Source organism: Callorhinchus milii, unplaced genomic scaffold (genome assembly GCF_018977255.1).
Source record: "Callorhinchus milii isolate IMCB2004 unplaced genomic scaffold, IMCB_Cmil_1.0 Scaffold3, whole genome shotgun sequence".
NCBI lineage: Eukaryota > Metazoa > Chordata > Chondrichthyes > Chimaeriformes > Callorhinchidae > Callorhinchus > Callorhinchus milii.
Window position 1 is genome coordinate 32,532,356 of NW_024704744.1, and position 20,783 is coordinate 32,553,138.

The 20,783-nt window shown below is 41.5% G+C and overlaps 1 protein-coding gene across 1 annotated transcript in view; it reads right to left on the reverse strand.

Moving 5' to 3' along the window:
* The window catches only part of nkain2 (sodium/potassium transporting ATPase interacting 2), a 389,880-nt gene that overhangs the window by 212,403 nt on the left and 156,694 nt on the right, over positions 1-20,783 (reverse strand). Inside the window, exon 2 of the mRNA XM_007899276.2 lies at positions 9,115-9,252. Within this exon, the coding sequence (XP_007897467.1) occupies positions 9,115-9,252 (138 nt within the window). The remainder of the gene's footprint in view (positions 1-9,114; positions 9,253-20,783) is intronic.

The window sequence follows — 20,783 nt, forward strand, 5'->3', positions numbered from 1 at the left end:
TTGGGACGTCCTCCTGACGTGAAAGGCGCTTTATAAATGGAATCTTGTTGTTGTTGTTGTTGTTGTAGACTGCAATCTTAAATTCAATGTGTGGGGTTTGAATCCACAACCTTCTGTTTCAGAAATAAGGGTGCTACCACCACCAACAAATTACATGCCTTTCACATCGGGAGGACATACCAACTGACCACCAACTAAGCCAGATGCCAGCAATTGAAAGAGGAAACAGGTGCAGTCTGTGTAAGATGTCCTGTGGAGTCCTGTAGCTCAGTGGTTAGAGCACTCGCTTTGCAAGCGAGAGACCTGAGTTCAATTCCATTGAACTCCAATTGGGCAAGTTTCCTTACTCCACACGCCTAATAATAATCCCTCCAAAAACAAAAACAATAATAAATTGGTCATTTTCAATCTGTGACTGTTTGTAGGACATTGCTGTGCGCAATTGCCGGCTGCGTTCGCCCACAAATATACAGTCAATTCACTTTACAGTGTGTTCTGTGAAGCGCTTTGGGACGTCCTCCCGAAGTGAAAAGCACTATATCAAATGCAAGGATTATTATTATTAAGATAGGAGGAGAGCAGAAGAGTGGGGAATCAAATCTATCACTTTATTCCACTTTACTGAGCACAGTAAAGGATATAGAGAATGAAAATAGGAATACTTATATCGTATTACCAAACATTCCATCCTTCTGATTTCTGATTTTGATGTGATCAATAAGCCTAATGTTTTTATCAAAATATTTAACTTATTTTCATTTTAAATCTGTGTTATTGCAGGAGGCATTGTTTTGGTCATTGGGAAGTGATAGCCATGGAACAGCAGCCCTAGATTTTCATTGTGAAGTCTCATGAACAACAACAACAAGATTCCATTTATAGAGCGCCTTTCACGTTGGGAGGACGTCCCAAGGCGCTGGACAGTTGGGTCAGGACCCGAGCAGGGGGGACATGGTCAGGGTGAGGGGAGGGAAGGGAGGGAGCGAGGAGGGGGTAGAGAGTCGAGAGGGGAGCTGAAGGCACGGTCAAAGAGAAAGGTCTTGAGACCGGCCTTGAAAGAGGAAAGGGAGGAGGCAAGGCGAAGGCACTGGGGGATGGAATTCCAGAGCCTAGGGGCTGAGAGGCTGAAGGCCCGGCCACCGATAGTAGGGCGGTTGGGGCGGGGGATGTAGAGCAGACCGGAGCCAGAGGAACGGAGGTTACGGGCAGGTAGGTAGAGGAATAGGGGGATGCACAAACATTGCGGTGATTGTTTTGTGCTTCTACAAAATCTTTCAATGCCATTTCCATCAGAGTAAAAATAACATTTCTTACATGATTTTGTAAATTGAGCGCCCATAAGATTTTACATTTATTTGTGGACCAACAAAGGCTATTTGTAAACAGGTCCCCTGCCCCTATTAACGGTTACACCCTGAGTGCACAAGGGAAACAAAGGCTAAGGGAGGCATATTTGCTCATTTTTATAGTGGTAGAAGATAAACAAAGCAACTTAACTTGAGGTGAGAGACTGAAATAAAGGGAAAGATTGGTTCAGAAATTTAGAATGTAAACCTATCTCTTCATTTTGAAGTCCAGAATGATCTTCCTGATGACCGAACTTGTGTGTGAACCAGGCATTGGGTTCAATCCCCAGTTGTCCTTCCTTCCCCACATCCAGTCCCTGACCAGGAACGCTTTTCTCCACCTCTGCCACATTGCCTGCTTCCGACCATACTTCACACCCAACCCAGCTGAAACTCTCATTCACTTTTCATCACCTCCCACCTCAATTTTTCCAATACATTCCTTGCTGGCCTTCCCAGCTCCACCAACCACAAAATCCAACTGATCCCAAACTCTACCCCATATTCTCACCTATACAGGTGGCATACCCCTATTACTCCGGTCTTTGCCAGGCTACTCTGACTCCCTTTTGCAAAATGGATCAAATCCAAGATTCTCACACTTACAAATAATTCACCTCTCTAGCACCTTCCTATCTCTCTGACCTACTTTACCCAACCCCTTTGGCTCCCATCCTTCCCAAATCCAATCCCCAGCTCAGGTGCAAACCGTTGACTATCCAGCTCCTTGGGACATCCTCCCTTTATGAAAGATGCTATATAAATGTAATTTGCGGTTGCTTACACCCCACACCACAACCTGGCACCTTCGCTCAGCTCACTCCAGCCTCTACACGTTTCTCATCCCCTCCACTCTATCAATTGGGGCCATGCTTTTAGCCACTATGCCTGAAGTTCTGGAACTCTTTGGGTCAATTGCTCCTTACTCATCTATAGATCGCATCTGAAGACCTTCTTCTTTGACCATACCTACAACCACCATCCCTCTCTCCCCAGTTTGTCGTCAAGCTCCGAGATACTTGCCCATATGAAGGACACCATATAATGCAAGTTGTTGTACGATGCCTGTGAACTGTTTAGGTAGTTCGAGTACATTTACTAGTGGATGTGAGCCCACAGCACAACTGTTCTTGGGCTTACTTGACATTAATTTGGTAAATTCGCTCAGATTGATCACAGGGACAGATGGTGTGGGAAATAGGGAGATCATGGAGTAAACTGGTCGATGGTTTTATTAAGCTGGTGGGTTTTGATTGATTGTCATAGGCACTGTGGGGGAGATGAACACTGCACCTGACACTTGTTAACCTATAAATTATTTTCAAACATGCACTGAATGTGAAGTAAAAGCATGCACATATATTTCACCACGGATTGACATTCCATAAAAACACCAGGCACACACAAATAAAAGTTGTGTCAAAGACGAGTTAGCATGTAAGGAAAGCATTCCTAAAATAGATGATTATATTAAATGTTTGGGCAAAATCTATGATTTATCTTTTAATATTCAAATTAACTGAATAACATTCAACTGAAACATAATCTTCAAACATGAATGATGTGGTTACATAATTTAGTATAGAAACACAAAAGTAACAGCTATAAATGGCACTTTGTGCCGGCAGGGGTTCCAACACAGAATATTCCGCTAAAATATTTGAAGTGAAGTAATGTAGCTGAGATTGGAATGTTAATTAAATTCAGTGGCAGATTATTTGGATTTAAATAAATGGAAGCCACCACAGACATGATGGGCAAATGGAGTCAACTGGCCTTAGACTCACACAGGCAAAAAGGTGGAATGTCTTATTTGCTTGCCACTTCAGTCAACAAAATGAATAGTGTGGCTCAGTTACTAGCACTCTCGTCCCAGCGTCAAGAAGGTTGTGGGTTCATGCCCCACAGCAGGACTTTATACTCATCTAGGTTCACACTCCAATACAATCCTGTTGCTGTTGCTAATCTGCGGAGTTTTAAGTGCTTTGTGTTAAGTGTTGTAATGCAAGTTGCTATTTTTGAGTTTGTAGCTTTCACTCCATATCAAGAATAAACAAATTCCATTTACGTCAGTCAGTGTTGCTCATAAGCACTCTTGCCATAAGATTGTGTGTTCAAGGCCCATATCAGGACTTGATAATCATTATTATATGCCAAGGCAACTGAACAAAAGAATTCAGAATTAAAACTTTCAGGACAGGACAGACACCAGGAAGTATTTAGTTACACAAAGGGAATTACTGATTGGAATGACATTACAGGAAGGTGGTTGAAGTCAAGTTTCTGAACTTATTCAAAGAAACAACCTGATGCTATAGTGGATGGATAGGTTGGTTGGTATTCTAAAAGGATGAGATTAAATGGGCCAAACAGTCTTGATCTTGTGATCTAATGTAGCAAAAGGGAAAAGTTCAAACTGTAGGCTATGTTGCGAACTGCTGGTTACTCAGCCAGTACTGTGTTAGAGAGTGAATATCATTAAAAATCAATGGACATGAATCAAAAAGGTTCAGTTTCCATTCTGTCAGTTCAGGTGCTCACTGACTGAGCTCATGCCTGGTGTGAGTTGAATTAGTCTCAAGCCATCTGCCTGAACTAAATTTTAGGATTTGGGACGTAGTGCAGTAGAGAAAGGAGAGGATCTGCAATGTACCCAGACACTGCTAAGTAGAAACTTGGGAAGGTGACTGAATTTTTTTCTCTCTGGATTTCTACCATGTAAATGCTTATCAGCCTTTCAAAATGCTTCCATACCATGGGAAAAGTTGTCCATTATTTGGAGCCATTGAAACTTAGTGTTTTTCAGAGTATATCCTGCAACAAAAATCATCCATAACATGTAGTAATAATAATAATAATAATCCTTGCTTTTGATATAGTGCTTTTCACGTCTTCTAGACGTCTCAAAGTGCTTCATAGAATATGCTGTAAAGTGAATTGACTGTATATTTGTGGGCGAAACGTGGCAGCCAATTGCACACAGCAGTGTCCCACAAACAGTCGTGGATTGAAAATTACCAACTTATCATTGTTTTGTTTTGGAGGGATTATTATTAGGCGTGTGGAGTAAGGAAACTTGCCCAAGGTTTTGCCCTGCCTGGAATTGAACCCAGGTGTCTCGCTTGCAAGTCAAGTGCTCTAACCACTGAGCTACAGGACTCCAAATGAAGATCAGCACCTAATCTTACTGCCTTGCCAGTTCTAAACTTCCTGAATTTGCAGTCTATGGAATGGAATCCAAACTAAATGTAGTTTTCTAAGTTTAGGGTTCAACTTGTAATTTTAGGCACAAGATTCTTGTTTGGGAAGCCCAACAGCATTCTGTTACACCTGTCCTATGCAATCTAATTCCCAGAGTTAAAATACAAGCACGGATTTCAGACTGATTCATTGTACTACTAAGTTCCACTTGTTAGCTCCTTATTGAATCAGAAAATGAAGTAACTTGTGCAAATGGGCAAATATAATTATTACCTTTGGACTAGACTACAATTTATTTTAATTCATCAGCCATAGTTAATACAGTCAGACAGAAATATTCAACATTTCAAGATTGGTGATAACCTCTCACTACATATTTATGTGAATGAAGCTTATAAGATTTTTTAAAAATAATTAAAATACATTAATTGTGAAAAAACTGAAAGATGAAGAAAATTGAGGAAAAAATGTTTCAGCTAAATATTTTCCAAAAGGTTTAAATACATCAAATGATACAAGTATAAATGAGATGAAAGCTTATTACAATGATTAAAAGGAAAAAGGAAGACTACTTTAAAACAGAAGAGGAATTTGCTAAAACTGGCTAAAAAAGATATGAAAAGAAGAGGATTCAAGAGAGACTGTACTTAAATAATTTCAAAAACTTAATTCTTGTTTTTGATATACAACAACAACAAGATTCCATTTATAGAGTACCTTTCACGTCGGGAGGACGTCCCAAGGCGCTGTACAGTTGGGTCAGGACCTGGGCAAGGGGGAAATGGTCAGGGTGAGGGGAGGGAAGGGAGGGAGCGAGGAGGGGTTAGAGAGTCGAGAGGGGAGCTGAAGGCACGGTCAAAGAGAAAGGTCTTGAGACCGGCCTTGAAGGAGGAAAGGGAGGAGGCGGCGAAGGCACTGGGGGATAGAGTTCCAGAGCCTAGGGGCTGAGAGGCTGAAGGCCCGGCCACCGATGGTAGGGCGGTTGGGGTGGGGGATGTGGAGCAGACCGGAGCCAGAGGAACGGAAGGTACGGGCAGGTAGGTAGGGGGATAGTAGGTCAGAGAGGTAGGAGGGAGCAAGGCCGTGAATGGATCTTGAATTCGATCCTCTGGGGGATGGGGAGCCAGTGGAGGTGAGCGAGGGTGGGAATGATGTGGTCGCGAAGCCTGGTGCGGGACAGTACACGAGCTGCAGAGTTCTGAATGACCTGCAGCTTGTGGAGGGAGGTGCCGGGAAGGCCGGCGAGGAGAGGGTTCCCATAGTCCAGCCTTGAGGTGATAAAGGCGTGGACCAGAGTTTCAGCAGCGTGAGGGGTGAGGTAGTGCTGTTGTCTGGCGATATTCCGGAGGTGATGGAAGGCAGTGCCAGTTGTGGCGCGGATATGAGGGAGAAAGGACAGCTCAGGGTCGAACAGAACCCCGAGGTTCCAGACTGGCTTTGAGAGGTGGAGAGTGCAGCCTTGGATGCTGATGCTGTCAGCGCCTGAGGTGCGGAGGAGCTGACGTGAGCCAATCAGGAGGGCCTCAGTTTTACGCACGTTGAGCTGAAGAAAGTTGTCTCTCGTCCAGGAGTATATCCAGGATATACTAATGTCTTATCACAACAAAATACTTTGAGTGTTTTTCTGTGAAGTGTGATGACTTTAATTATAAGTATGAGTGACTATGGATCTTTCAACTAAAATTATTAAGGAAAATGTAATTCTCCATAAATTTTCTTCTTGTGTGTCGGAAGACAATTGGATAACTTTCAACCCATTCAGCTGACTACAAGTTTTAAAAATATTTTGTGATTCCTTTAGGATTAAATTTTTTTTACTAAAAATGAGAAAGGTCAACTACACAGATAAACATGGAGAGAAACTTAGCAACATAGAAACAAGAATAGGCCATTCAGCCCTTGAGCCTGTTCTGCCAGTCTATAAGATCATGGCTGATCTGTACCTCAACTCCAATTACCTGCCCCATATCCCTTAATACCCTGACCTAACAAGCATAGGATTTTAATGGCTGAAATCATTTTCATCTAAAGGCTGATTAGTACAATGACATTGTCATTTATTACAATATTTAAAACATGATAAGTCTTTTGTGTTCTTGTTCTGAGTCGCTATGCTGCGTGAGACACTATTCTGCATGAAGAACACTACTGTATATCAAGTTGTTGTTATTCAAAGGTTATCTGGTGAAATACACACCAGAACATTTCTCTCCTTAAAAATTTAAGGATCTTTGGCAGTGAACGCATATTATTATCCACTTGCTAACAAACCAATCAATCATTGCTGCCTTGTGTACAGAATAGATGAATCAGATTTCATTTTACCCAAGCATAAACCAATTAGTAACAGTTAGGGATAAACTGGGATTTATACTGTGTTTTTATTTGTATATGGTTATTGGAGGTATTATTAATGTAAATGTAATACAAAGAAATAAAACATTGTAATGAATAAAATGAAATAACAAAATTCCTGAAAAATTATTAACAAATGAATTTCATGGGGCAGAAGTCTGTAACAACAACTTGCATCTATATAGCATCCTTCACACAGGGTATTGTCTCAGAATGCTTAACAGTAGTGGAGCCTAACGAAGCTGGGGAGAGAGGAGGTGACTGTAAGCAAGGTCGGAGAGGAAGATCATTAGATATGATCTGAAAAAGGGGAAGGAAAGGGTAAGGCAAAGGAATTGAGGGAGAGTTCTAAAGTTTCGGGATGTAGTGGCTGAAAGCACAGCTGCCGATGTTGTAGCGGAAGAGGCTAGGGACAAGTAGGAGGCCATGGCCAGCCGAGTAGAGGTGGCGGGAGTGGAGCGCCGAGTCAAGCAGGTCAGAGAGGTAGGAAGGCACTAGGGTATGAAGGGAGTTGTAGACGAACATGAGGATCAGGGTTATCCATTCTGTGATATGGAGCCAGTGAAGACTGGCAAGGCCTGGGTTGATGGGGGTACAGAATTTAGAGCAGGTGCGTATATAGTTGGTAGAGTTCTGTATTAGTAGGAATTTTGAAGATAGTGCACCTGAGAAGATCTGCAAGAAGGGCAATAAAATAGTCGAGGCGGGAAGTGACAAAAGCGTGGACCCGTGTTTCGGCTGCATTGGCTGTGGGTATGGTCGGAGACGGGAAAAATGATGGAGGTGGTAATTCATTGACTGGTTGCAATTCACTGTAAAGAGATTTCTTTCACCAGCACACAGTTTTGCCAAATGTTCATTCTAGGTAGGTGTCATTGATGTCAACCGCATCCGTGCTAAATAGTTAATCAATTTTCCTTACTCACTAGCGGGCAAAATTATATTATGCAAATGTGAAAATCTCCACATGGCAATCCTTATGTACTGCAATTATGTCGCTGCAATTTGCAGATGAAGTGTAATAGCTGCTCTAGTTGGACAAAATATATGTAAAGCTGATAAATGTTTGCAAAAGTTTGTATTGTTATCAGAATCTAAGTGTAGAGCAGTGGCTTGGGGCACCAATTTATGATAGTGTAGAGTTGTAGGATATTAGTTCTCTCTGGCGATCCCTCCAGAACATTGAGTTCCAGATCATTTTCATTAGAACAAAGCTTGGTGCTTGCATGTACCAGGAAGTAATCATCATTAGGTTATTTTTACTCACTGCCTAATGGCTGCCTTATGGTCACAGGTGACAAACAGAGGGTGGCCACTCAGAAATGGTGCATTGCCCAAGCAGCTCACAAAAAAGATTTTAAAAAACTCAGGAAAAAAAATACAGGCTTTTAACAACACTAAAACATAAACAAATAACTAATCAATGATCCAGAATCATTCAATTGTCTTGTGTCACTCAAGTCAACATTTCATTGCTTTCTTGATGATACAAGGCACTTGGGAGAATTTTAATTCTTCTCTGCTAAGGATACAACAAAGCTGTTTTGCTGCTGGAGGAGCAACAGTGACCAATACAAGAGAGTAATTGGGCTGTAGGTCAGAATCAGCTTGTCAATCATTTCTTTCCTTTTGAAGCTTCTGTGCCCTCTGTCTAGAGTGCAAATGAGAAGTCCGTGGACAGTAGGTTTTTATTTACTGCTACCAGAAAGAAGATAGTGGTAGTGTCGGGAGGACAAACTCCCAGTATCAGCCAGGAGACAGTGCTAAACACTGTCATGTGAATTGCAACATTTTCATTTCTTTTTAACATTATCAAATGTGTGATTTTAATCTCAGCCTATGACTGTTCTAAATGATATATTCATGAAATTACACCCTGCATCATGTAAATGTTTATTGTTAGCTTTAGACTAAAAATGTAAACATAATGGTTCATAGCTACAGAAAACAATGAAGTAATCAATCTCTAAAGGTAAACAATCTTTTAATCTATATATCAAGCCAAAAGGTGTGGTAAATTCTGTTATTACTTAATAGGATCCAAATGATTAACTCAAAGCCAAAATAAGAACAAAGTAATTTGTGATTTTCTGGTTTAATTTTCCAGTTGAGTTCTCTTTTCAAAAAAAAGATAGTTCTTTTTATTTTGGTCGTCTTCTTTACATCTCCATCATTCGACTCATTATTTAGGTTTTAAAAATGTTCTACTCACCCCAGTCACATATCGCTGTCTGACCTGGATGGTCCCAAACAGGCCGAGAATGACTGTAACAATGTGCAAAAAATTGGCCAGGATAGGTGCCCATTGGTATCCAAGGAAATCAAAGATTTGTCTCTCCAACACGCATATCTGTTCAAAAACAAAATCAGAAGAGAAACATGAATGGGATAACACTGAAGAGATGAGTGTCAGTTAAATATGCTGTTCACACAGGTTTCTAATTTATTCATTCAGTTTTATTAGGTGCCTCAGTGGGACATACAACACTATGACTCAAAAGAAGAAAGGAAGCTCTAGATGCTGTAAAACTGGAATCTAAACAGGATGCTTGAAATCAACTCAACATCCGAAAGCGATAGCTTGAATTTTCTTCATAAGAATTCAATACAGCAGGCAAACTTGCATATTGAGAGCATTAGAATTTGAAATCTTGTATTTTACATGACCAAAGGATAACAACAAAAATATTTCATATGCAAATTAATATTCAAGAATGAGAAAAAAATACACAACTAAAAGAAACTTTAAAAAAAGAAACTCGGTCTCTGAAAAACTAAACCAGGATCCTGCTGTGTTTGTGTGTATTTTCTGCTCATCAAAGATGACAGATGACAGTTATTGAGAATTAAAATGTCTGCCTTTCACTCAATGACAACATTATGCACTCCCATGTCATATATGGCATGGATTACGGTCCAATTCAATACTCCCCGTAGATTACCCTGACAACGTGCCAAAAATTGAGAAGCAGAAGCTATTGCAACATTTCCATTTATCACATCAACCACTTTTATGGTATCACTGAGTAAGACTGTTGAACCAGGACCAGTCAAAGCCAGTTTATGTAGGAGAGGTTTTGAGATGCAGATTTATTTTAGGAATTGAAGTAAGGGTGCTCAAATTCATTTCATTAAAAACAATTAACAGCTGCCTATGACATAAAACTGTTATTTCACGCATCTGGACTGAATTCGAAACACTGGCTCAGAAGTAAAATTAGGGTTTTAGAATCAAGCATCTATGAATTATGATTGCCAATGGTGTAACGTAGGATGATTTCAGTATGGTTTCAGTGTGCCCTCCCTGGTGTGGAAGGCGCTATATAAGTGCAAGTTGTTGTTGTTGTTGTGATATCACTTCTGACACATGCAAACATGTGAAGCTCAAGCTTGGTGACTGTTTTAAGAACAACAACTTGCACTTATATAATGCCTTTCACATAGGAAGATGTCTCAAAGTACTGCAAATGAAAGGAAGGTAGAAAATAGGGAGTAGGAGGGAGGTGACCAAAGCCCCCTCGAAAAGGTAAGATTTTAGAAAGGTTAATAAAGCAACAATAACAACTTGCATTTATATAGCACCCTTCACATGGGTAGTATCTTGGAGTCCTGTAGCTTAGTATTTAGAGCACTCGCCTCACAAGCAAGAGGCTCTGGGTTTGATTCCTGGCAGGGTGAAACATTGGGCGTGTTTCCTTACTCCTAGCAGTAAGTAGGAACCCGCTTGTTAGTCGATTGGCCGATCGCTTTTCTGAGGGTAATAATCCCTTCAAAAAATAATAATAATAAAAATAATAATAATAATTTGGTCACTCAATCCACGATTGTGGGACACTGCTGTGTGCAATTGGTTGCCTAAAACGTGATAAGCTGCAATATCAAGTTCAAGGATTATTATTATTTTGGAGTGCTTAACAGTATCGGAGCATAGTGCAAAGTGAAGGGATTTTCATTGGGGGTTCCAGAAAGCAGAGGCACAGCAGCTGAAGTTACAGTCACCAATAGTAGGGTTGAGGGGTAGATGGATGCTCAACAGTTTACAGAGAAGAGATCATTATTATTATTGTTATCACAGAGATATGAAGAGGCAAAGAGGAATTTGGAGGTCAGAACAAATACCTTGAAAGTGATCTACTGGGGGCTAGGAGATCAATCAAAAATAGGGAGGTTATGGGTGATGAGCAGATGAGTGTAAGGAGAAATTCCATCTGGGTGTAGATTAGAAACAAATATTATTATCATTACCCGAGAAAAGATTGTAAAAATACTGTCTAGTGTAGAATTGAGGACTTCGGGCCAGAAAGTGTCCCAGATTGAATCGCTGGGCGAGTTAATTCATCTTAACTACAAATGATCTCAATGCTTTGGAGTTCCTGTAGCTCAGTGGTTAGAACACTCACTTTACAAGTGAGAGACCTGAGTTCAATTCCAGGCAGAGGGCGAAACCTTGGGCAAGTTTCCTTACTCCACACAGAGCCTAATAATAATCCCTCCAAAACCAAAAACAATAATAAATTGGTCATTTTCAACCTACGACTGTTTGTGGGACACTGCTGTGCGCAATTGGCTGCCGCGTTCGTCCACAAATATACAGTCAATTCACTTTACAGTGTGTTCTGTGAAGCGCTTTGGGACGTCCTCCCGACGTGAAAAGCGCTATATCAAATGCAAGGATTATTATTAGGAAGGGAAAAAAAATCAGTTTCCACAACTGACCCCTGCTAGAAAGTAATGGCAGACATGAGCTGAACTATGAGTTTTTGCTTCCTTCAAATAAATACTCAATGTCAAGACTCTTATATGGTGGGTTACACTAACATAGATATGACACCCATCCATTCCCTTCTCATGTATGTGTCGAGTTTCCTCTTAAATAAATTGATGCTATTTACTTCAACTCCAGCTTGTGGCAATAAATTCGACATTCTCATCACCCTTTGTGTAAAAAAATTCATTCTACACTCTTCTTTAGATCTGCTGGGCTATCTTATATTTATGATCCCTTTCTTTTGGACTCATTAACAAGTAGAAACAACCTATTAATGTCCACTTGATTAAATCCTTTCAGAATTCTGAAACCTTCTATCAGGTCGCAATCAACTGTCTCATCTCAAGAGCAAAAAGCTCTGACCTGTCCATTCTTGCTTGACAGCTGCATTTGCTTATCCTTGGTAACATCCTTGTAAAGCCTGAAGTCAGCATGCACATCAAGTGTATAGCTTGGTACAAAGTAATCAAGTGTATTGATAACTTAATGATTTTCTTTTTTAACAGTTGAAATAGCCAAAAGGTTCTTCTTAAAGGGTGGCTTGTCTGAAAAGTATACAATGAGAAATGCCAGCGCCATTTATTTGAATAGTCCTTGCCAGAATCAAGCTAATGTATTGTTCATATGAATTGGGATTGATAAAAAGAGATCATAGTTTATCTGCATTGATCCTTGGTTTGTTCTGGAGTCAGTTAATCATTTCAACGCATACAATAATCAATTTCTACAGTCAAAGCATGCAGTGTAAAGTTCAAGTGGGTATTTATAAGTATTGAATATAAAAGGAAAAAAATAGAGTAGTTATACAGAGTACTGGTCCAACTTAATTCAAGGTATGTACGTTAGCTTGGGCCCCCACTTTGGGCAGAATATACTAGCCTCAGAGGAAATTCACTAAAAGTACACCAGATCGATACTTGGAATGAAGAGGTTAGGTCTGATGAGAAACTGAATAAAGTTGTGTTATGCTCCCTAGAGCTAAGGAATTTAAGTGATGGTCTGATTCAACTGTCTGACAACAACAACAACAAAATGACATTTGTAAAGCACCTTTCACATTGGGAGGACGTCCCAAGGTGCTGGACAGACAGAGTTATGGACCCGAGTTGGCGATTGGGGTCGGGGAGGGTGGAGGGCTGGGGGGAAGCAGGGAGATCAAAAGTACGGTTGAAGTGGAGGGTCTTGAGATGGGTCTTGAAGGTGGCAAGGGAGGGGATGAGGTGGAGGGTCTGCAAGATGGAGCTCCAGAGGGTGGGGACAGAGTGGCGGAAGGCCCGCCCGCCAATAGTGGGGCGAGCGAGATGGGGGACATGAAGCAGGCCGGAGCCCACTGAGCAGAGGGAGCAAGCAGGATAGTAGGGGGTTAGGAGGTCGGAGAGGTAGGGGGGAGCAAGACTGTGGAAGGCTTTGAAGGTGAGGACCAGGATCTTGAACTGTATCCTCTGTGTTATTGGATGCCAGTGGAGTTGGGCAAGGATGGGGGTGATAGGGTCATGGAGCCTAGTGCAGGAGAGGACATGGGCGGCAGAGTTCTGGATGATCTGCAGTTTGTGGAGGGGAGGCCGACAAGCAATGAGTTTGCATAGTCGAGCCTCAAGGTAATGAAAGCATGTATGAGGGTTTTGGCGGCCTGCGGTGTGAGACAGTGGCGGAGCTGGGCAACGTTGCAATGGTGGGGGAAGGCAGAGCGGGTCATGTCACAGATGTGGAGTAGAAAGCATAGTTGAGGGTCAAACAAGACTCCAAGGTTCCGGACTGTCTTAGCAAGGTGGAGTGTACAACCATGGATGGTGATGCTGTCAAAGCCTGACAAAGGGAATTGACAAGACAGACAATGAGATTTCCTTCTTGTACAGAAGTAAAGAACAAGGGGACATAATCTGAGCCTAGAACATGAATCCAGGATACATTCCTTCACAATATAGGCTCGTGAGAATATTGTATGCACTGCGCGAGAACAGCATAGAGGCATATTCAGTTAATGTGGCTTTATGGCATCAGTGAAATCTAATGTGGGGAGTTGTGGAATAGAAATTCCTCCTGGGTTTAGATTCAGTTTCAACATTTTAGAATGTCCAGAATTTGACAAATTCTTTAATTCTAAAACTAATTTTCTCTAGTTTTTTTAAAAAAAAGTGCAACAGAAAAAGTACCTTGAAAGATAAATCTCAATTTGCCAACAATTTGCTCAATTCTGCATGCTGTGAAGTGTTAAGAAAATAGAGTAAATCTAGACATAGGTGGAATTCTACTCCCAAGTAAAAAATACTGGAGTATATTATTTGAGATATGCAAACCATGTGTAATCATTTCATTGCTTTTTCCCCCATAATGTAATTCCTTATGCATGTACCTCACGGTGTACACAACACTCCAGCATTTACACATAGTTTACACAATTAACACAATAACCGCAATACCCACGATACTTTGATCCTGTTAGAAAAGAATGACATTTTGAAAAACACCTCTATGAAATGTCTAAAATAATTACAATATAATTCATAGTGGTAGTTAGTGAAATACTGAGTTATGGTATCTGACTGTTTAGGATTAACGTTTTAATACAACCATTTTCAATGACACAGAACATTACAGGTCAGAAACACGATAATTGGCCCATCCAGCCTGTGCTGAAGGCTATATGAGGACTTTATGAGTGTGAACTCAAGGAGACCTCATGCACTTGTGTACCCACAATGAGTCCACATCTTTTTTTGTCTAATCCACAAGTGTGCTGAAGACCTTATCATCCAACACACAAGTCCCATCCCAGAAATGAAGGCAATTACGGCTATATGTCAAATTCCATCATCTGTAAGCTTTAAAACAGAAAAGCTTCAGGATACGTTTTAGTACTTTGCAGGCTGATATAATGTGTAATCTTCAGGTGCTTAACTTGGAAAATCCAAATTAATCTGAACAGTTATTCCTTTTGTGTTGCGCATCTGTTCGTAATACAGTAAGTGATTAAAAGTCAGCTCTAAAAAAACTTCAACATTAAGACTGTGTCAGCTGATACACAGCAGGTGACAGTATTCTGGAAACACACATGACAAATAACAATATGAAATTATACAAATAAATGCTAGAATTATGCTAAAATAGCAGTCAGAATCCTAGCAATAGCAAGGTTAATGACAATTATCTACTGGCATGAAACACTTCGCATCAACATGTAAATTCTCAATTTCACTGGCTGCCAATCTTATTTATGACAATTTGTTGCACATAGCGTCTTGCTTAATTTGCAGTTAAAATTAAGATTCACAAAGTGATAAGCAAACATTAATTCTTGTAATACTGGAGTTGCAATATCAACATCATGGTTAAAAGAGAAACATTCCAGCCATATTTGCAAGGCACTGGTTACTAAAGAGAGTAAAAGATATGTAAACTCAATATGAAGGACTGAAGTGTGAATAGGACAATCATCTTAATATCAAAAAATGCCCCAGAACTGGAGGTCATACAGGCCCAAGGCAATCCACACTTAATATTAGTGCAAATATTCTTGGCAGGATTTGATAAAGTTGAGTTCCAAGGATATTCCAGGAAAAGATCTTGCCACATTCAATTAGAGTGTCAATGTCTGTTCTTATTAATGTCCCCTGAGACCCTCACAAATGCCCTCTCTTCCTCCGACCTCCTCTTCCTCTGGACCTCCACCCGCAGCAATCCTGATGCAGCCATCGAGCTGCTGAATAACCGTCTCACCACAACCTTCAAATCCCTGGCTCCCCTGAAATCCATGGCTGTTTCCAAACCCACTCCTCCTGGTACAACAGTCATCTCTGCTCACTTAAAATTCAATCCCTGACACTCGAGCGCAAATGGCATAAATCCGGCCTCATGATTGACCGCCATCTTTGGCTCGAGCACCTCCATGTCTACCGCCTCTCCCTTTCACAGGCCAATACTGACTTGTTCTCCAAAGTCATCCTGGAGACAAACAACACTCCAAAGATGCTGTTTTCCATCATCTATCACCACCTATGTGCACCCCCTCAAGCTCCCTCTATCCTCACCTCAAATGCCAAGTGCGAAGAGGTCCTAGACTTCTTTGCCTCAAAGATTGAAAACATCCACTTGGCTGTAATGGTCCTCCCCTCCATGTCCTCTTCCACCACACCCATATCATCCACACCATCTTCTGCCTCCACCACAGCTCCTGTCATTTCCCCTCCTTACACTCCTTTGCCCCCATTTCTCCCTCCTCCCTTTCAACCTCAATCATCCGCATGAAATTCACCACCTGCTGTCTCAACCACCCCCACCCCTCCCCCTCACCCAGCTGCTGGTCACTCAACTCCCCCTCCTCCCTGCTGGACAACGTAGTCAACCAGTCTCTCTCCTCAGGTTTTGTTCCACTCCACCTGAAAATTTCTGTCATCACACCCCTCCTCAAAAAACTAACCCTTGATCCCTCTAACCTCTCACACTACCGTCCCATTTCCAATCTATTCTTTCTTGTTAAAGTCCTGGAACGCATTGTTGCAGGTGAACTTTGGTTACACCTCTCCCTTCTCGAGCCCCTGCAGTCTGGTTTTCACCCTGCCTGTAGCTCAGAGACAGTGGTTGTCAAAGTCACAAACAATGTCCTCTCCATCTGTGACAAGGGCTCCCTCTGCCTCCTCGTCCTCCTGGTTGTCTCTGCTGCATTCGACACAGTTGACCATGTCATCCTCCTCCACCGCCACTCCTCCCTGATCCACCCTAGTGGGACCGCACTCGCACGGATCGCATTTTACTTAACCAACCATCTCCACTTCACCTCGGCATATGGTTCCTCTTCCCACCTCTGCCCAGTCACCTGCGGGGTACTCCAGGGCTCCATCCTTGGCCCTTTTCTTTTTCTCATCTATATACTCCCTCTTGGTGATGTCATCCACAGACACAGGGTAAACTTCCACACAGAATCATAGAATTATACAGCACAGAAGGAGGCCATTCGGCCCATCGTGTCTGTACCAGCTCTTTGAAAAGACCTATTCAAATCAATCCCACTCCCCATAGTCCTGCAAACTTGTCCTTCCCAAATAATTATCTACTTCTCTCTTAAAAGTTGTTATCGAATCAGCTTCCATCACCCTTTCAGGTAATGCAGTCCAGATCCAAGCAACTTGCTGTGTGAAAATATTTCTCCTCACCTCTCCTCTGATTCTTTTAACAACTATTTAACATAACATAACATGTAGGAACAGGAGTAGGCCATTCGGCCCTTCGTGCCTGCCCCGCCATTCAATCATGGCTGATCTTCTAATCTAACTCCAGCTAATAACCTAACCCTGCCTTATCTCCATATCCCTTAATTCCTTTTGCAATAAGAAATCTATCCATCTCAGTCTTGAATATGTTCAAGAACTGAGCGTCAACAGCCCTCTGGGGTAGTGAGTTCCATACATTCACCACCCTTTGAGTGAAGAAGTTCTTCCTCAACTCAGTGCGAAAGGCTGGCCTCTGCTTTTAAGGTTGTGACCCCTGGTTTTAGTTTCTCCAACCAGGGGAAACAATCTCCCACTATCTACTCTATCATGCCCTTTGATGATCTTATAGGTTTCTATAAGATCCCCTCTAATTTTTCTGTATTCTGGAGAATATAGGCCTAAATTGGTCAACCTATCCTCATAACTCATCCCCTTCATCCCTGGTACTAACCTAATAAATCTACGCTGCACCCCCTCCAAGGCAAGTACATCCTTCCTTAAATAAGGAGACCAAAACTGCACACAGTATTCCAGGTGTGGTCTCACCAGGGCTCTTTACAGTTGCAGCAAGACTTCCCTACTCATACTCTAATCGTTTCATAATGAATGCTAACATAGCGTTCGCCTTCCTAATTGCTTCCTGCACCTGCAGACTAACTTTCTGTGATGTGTGTACAAGGACATCCAAGTCCCTCTGGACGCTAACACATTCCAATCTCCCCCCTTCTAAAAAAAATAACCCGCTCTACTGTTTTTGCTACCTAGGTGGATGACTTCGCACTTCCCTACATTATACTTAATTTCAAATCGGTGCCCTTGGGTTACCGACCCACCTGCCAATGGAAATAGTTTCCCCTTGTTCACCCTATTGAATCCCCTCATAATTTTGAAAACTTCTATTAAGTCTCCTCTTTAACGTTCTCTGCTCCAAGGAGAATAATCCTAGCTTCTCTAGCCTCTCATGTATGCAGATGACAGACAAATCTACTTTGCCTCCTCCAGTATCAACTCTCGGTTCACTAATGTTCTATCAGTTTGTCTGGCAGACATCAGGGCCTGGATGAGTGCAAACTTCCTGCAGCTGAATGTCGACAAGACAGAAGCCGTACTCCTTGGCTACCATCATCGCCTTCACTGCTGCGGATCTGAACTCCTCAACCTCCCTGGGCTCTCCCTCAGACTCACCAAACCATTGCCCAATCTAGGCGTCCGGTTCGTTCCCCAGCTGTCCTTTCTCCCCCACATCTGGTCCTCTGACCAGGACTGCCTTCCTCCACCTCTACCACATTGCCCGCCTCCGACCATACTTTACTCCGAATGCAACCAAAACCCGCATGCATGTGTTTTTCACCTCCCACCTGGATTCCTCAAATCCACTCCTCGCTGATCTCCCCAGCTCCACTATTTAAAAATTCCAATTCATTCTGCTGCCGTCATACTTACCCGGACCGAACTCCATACAGCCATCTGATCAGTTCTGGCTCCTCTGGCTCCCCAACACCGAATGGATCGGCTTCAAGATCTTCACACTTCAAATCTATTCACTGCCTGGCACCTCCCTACCTCTCCAACCTCCTCACTCTCTAATCCACCACCCGGCACCTCCGCTCGACTGGCACTGCCCTCTTGTTTGTCCCTCGCACCCTCCGCTCCACTGCTGGAGGTCGCACTTTCAGCCACTATGCCCCAAAACTCTGGAAAACTCTCCCTCAATCCCTCCACCTTGCCCCTCTCTCCCCCTTCTCCTTCCATTTTGACCGTGCTTACGTGCTTTCGACTCACCAGCCCCCCCCCCCCCCCGGCTCGGAATTGGGCTCCGCCACTGTTAAGCTCTCTGAAGCACTATCCTGCGTGGAGGGCACTACGTAACTGCAAGTTGATGTTGTTGCTATCATAATAAAATGTCTTCCCTGGCATTACACTGTACTTGTTATTTTCATCTTAATTTAAGAGATAATAATAATAATAATCCTTGCATTTGATATAGCGCTTTTCACGTCAGGAGGACGTCCCAAAGCGCTTCACAGAACACACTGTAAAGTGAATTGACTGTATATTTGCAGGCAAACGCGGCAGCCAACTGCGCACAGCAATGTCCCACAAACAGTCGTAGATTGAAAATGACCAATTTATTATTGTTTTTGGTCTTGGAGGGATTATTATTATTAGGCTTGTGGAGTAAGGAAACTTGCCCAAGGTTTCGCCCTGCCTGGAATTGAACTCAGGTCTCTCGCTTGCAAAGCAAGTGCTCTAGCCACTGAGCTACAGGACTCCACGTTCAGGTTCAGGCTTGTGAAGGATAATTTTAGGACAAACATAAAATATATCTTTACACAGTAAATAATCAACAGCTAGAAATAGATACTAGTAAGGGTTGTCCAGGCCAAGGCACTGGACTCATTTCAGAAAGAGTTGTGAAGCTGGAATGGGATAAAATGCATTACTTTAGACACTCATCACGCAAATCAAATCAGATGATGTCAATAATAAAGTACATCCTTGCCGTAATGCACTATTTGGGAGAAAACCAAATAGCACATTATGGAAAGTTGCACTTACACAGAGAATACCATAAATTGAATGTTCTTGAAATCTCAGAATACTAGCTCACAAAAGCAAAAGTGTGTATTATGCATCGTGTGTAAACTATGTCTACAAAGAATCTAATGAATCTAAAGAATCTAATGAATTCTAAAGAATCTAATGTATTCTAATGTATGGTCTATTCTGGATCACATATATACTGTGTGTGAACTGTGTATTATGCATCATGTGTAAACTATGTCTACAAAGGGAATTATTGCCACTATTATATAATTAACTAATGAAACGGATTGGTTGCTAACTACTGAATTAATAAATAATTGACTTGGGTAATTGCTTAATTAAGGACATCTAATTTGCTCGGTAGACATGGCACATAATACAATATAGTACATCCATATGACAACAGTATTTGGAGAAGTCAGATTTCCTCTACATTAAAAGGTTGCATGTTATACAGTACTGTATCAGTAGCACTTCAACATTACCACTGTCCGCTTTTAATACACACCATCATTATACAGCTACAAAGCAAATAATATGCTACTATTTCCCAAGTTCTCCTATTCGCTTGTAAACAAGACACCAGAGTTACGTTCCTTGTACGCATGTTGTCTACTATCCACAGTATCTACTGCAGACTACCAACAAGAAATGGTTGGATTCCAACTGTTTGTTTGATTCTCAGTTAATAAATATCAAAAATGAGGAAAATAAATTGGACTCAATTCAGAACAGCCATCATATTTGAGGAGGAAATAATTGGTATATTTTGTAGCACAGATCACATAGAAAAATTAAGTGATTTGCATAATGGCAAGAAAACAATAAATATCTGTTCTCCTTGCGTCCCTCTGTGATATGACCCTAACAATCCATTGCACAAGGTGCAATTCCCTCTCACTAAGAAAAAAAATAGCAAAACGGGTAACTGTTGTAAACACAGATCCATATTAGAAAATGCTCTAAATATTCTGATCTTCAATTTATTTTTGACAAAGAACTGTAATTTGAAAGAGAATATGATTAATCTATTGTTGAAAATAAAATCTTATACCAGCATGAGATAAGATGCGATTGTAGCCGATAATATGCAACACCTTTCCTCATTTAACTATGAAAGCAATCAGAAAGATACAAAACAACAGTGGTTTGGGGCATTAAATAAAAGCCAAAATTAACTGTCAATTTATTTAAAGGATAAAAGAAAGTATAACTCAAGTTATAACCAAGGTTCTTGTTCGCCTAAGAACATTATAAAATAGAACAAAGTCATCAGTCAACTGAATTGCTCTGATGCCTAGTGCAAGACACCTATTAATTACAGCAAATACAGCATAGTGCTATATGACTCATACCACT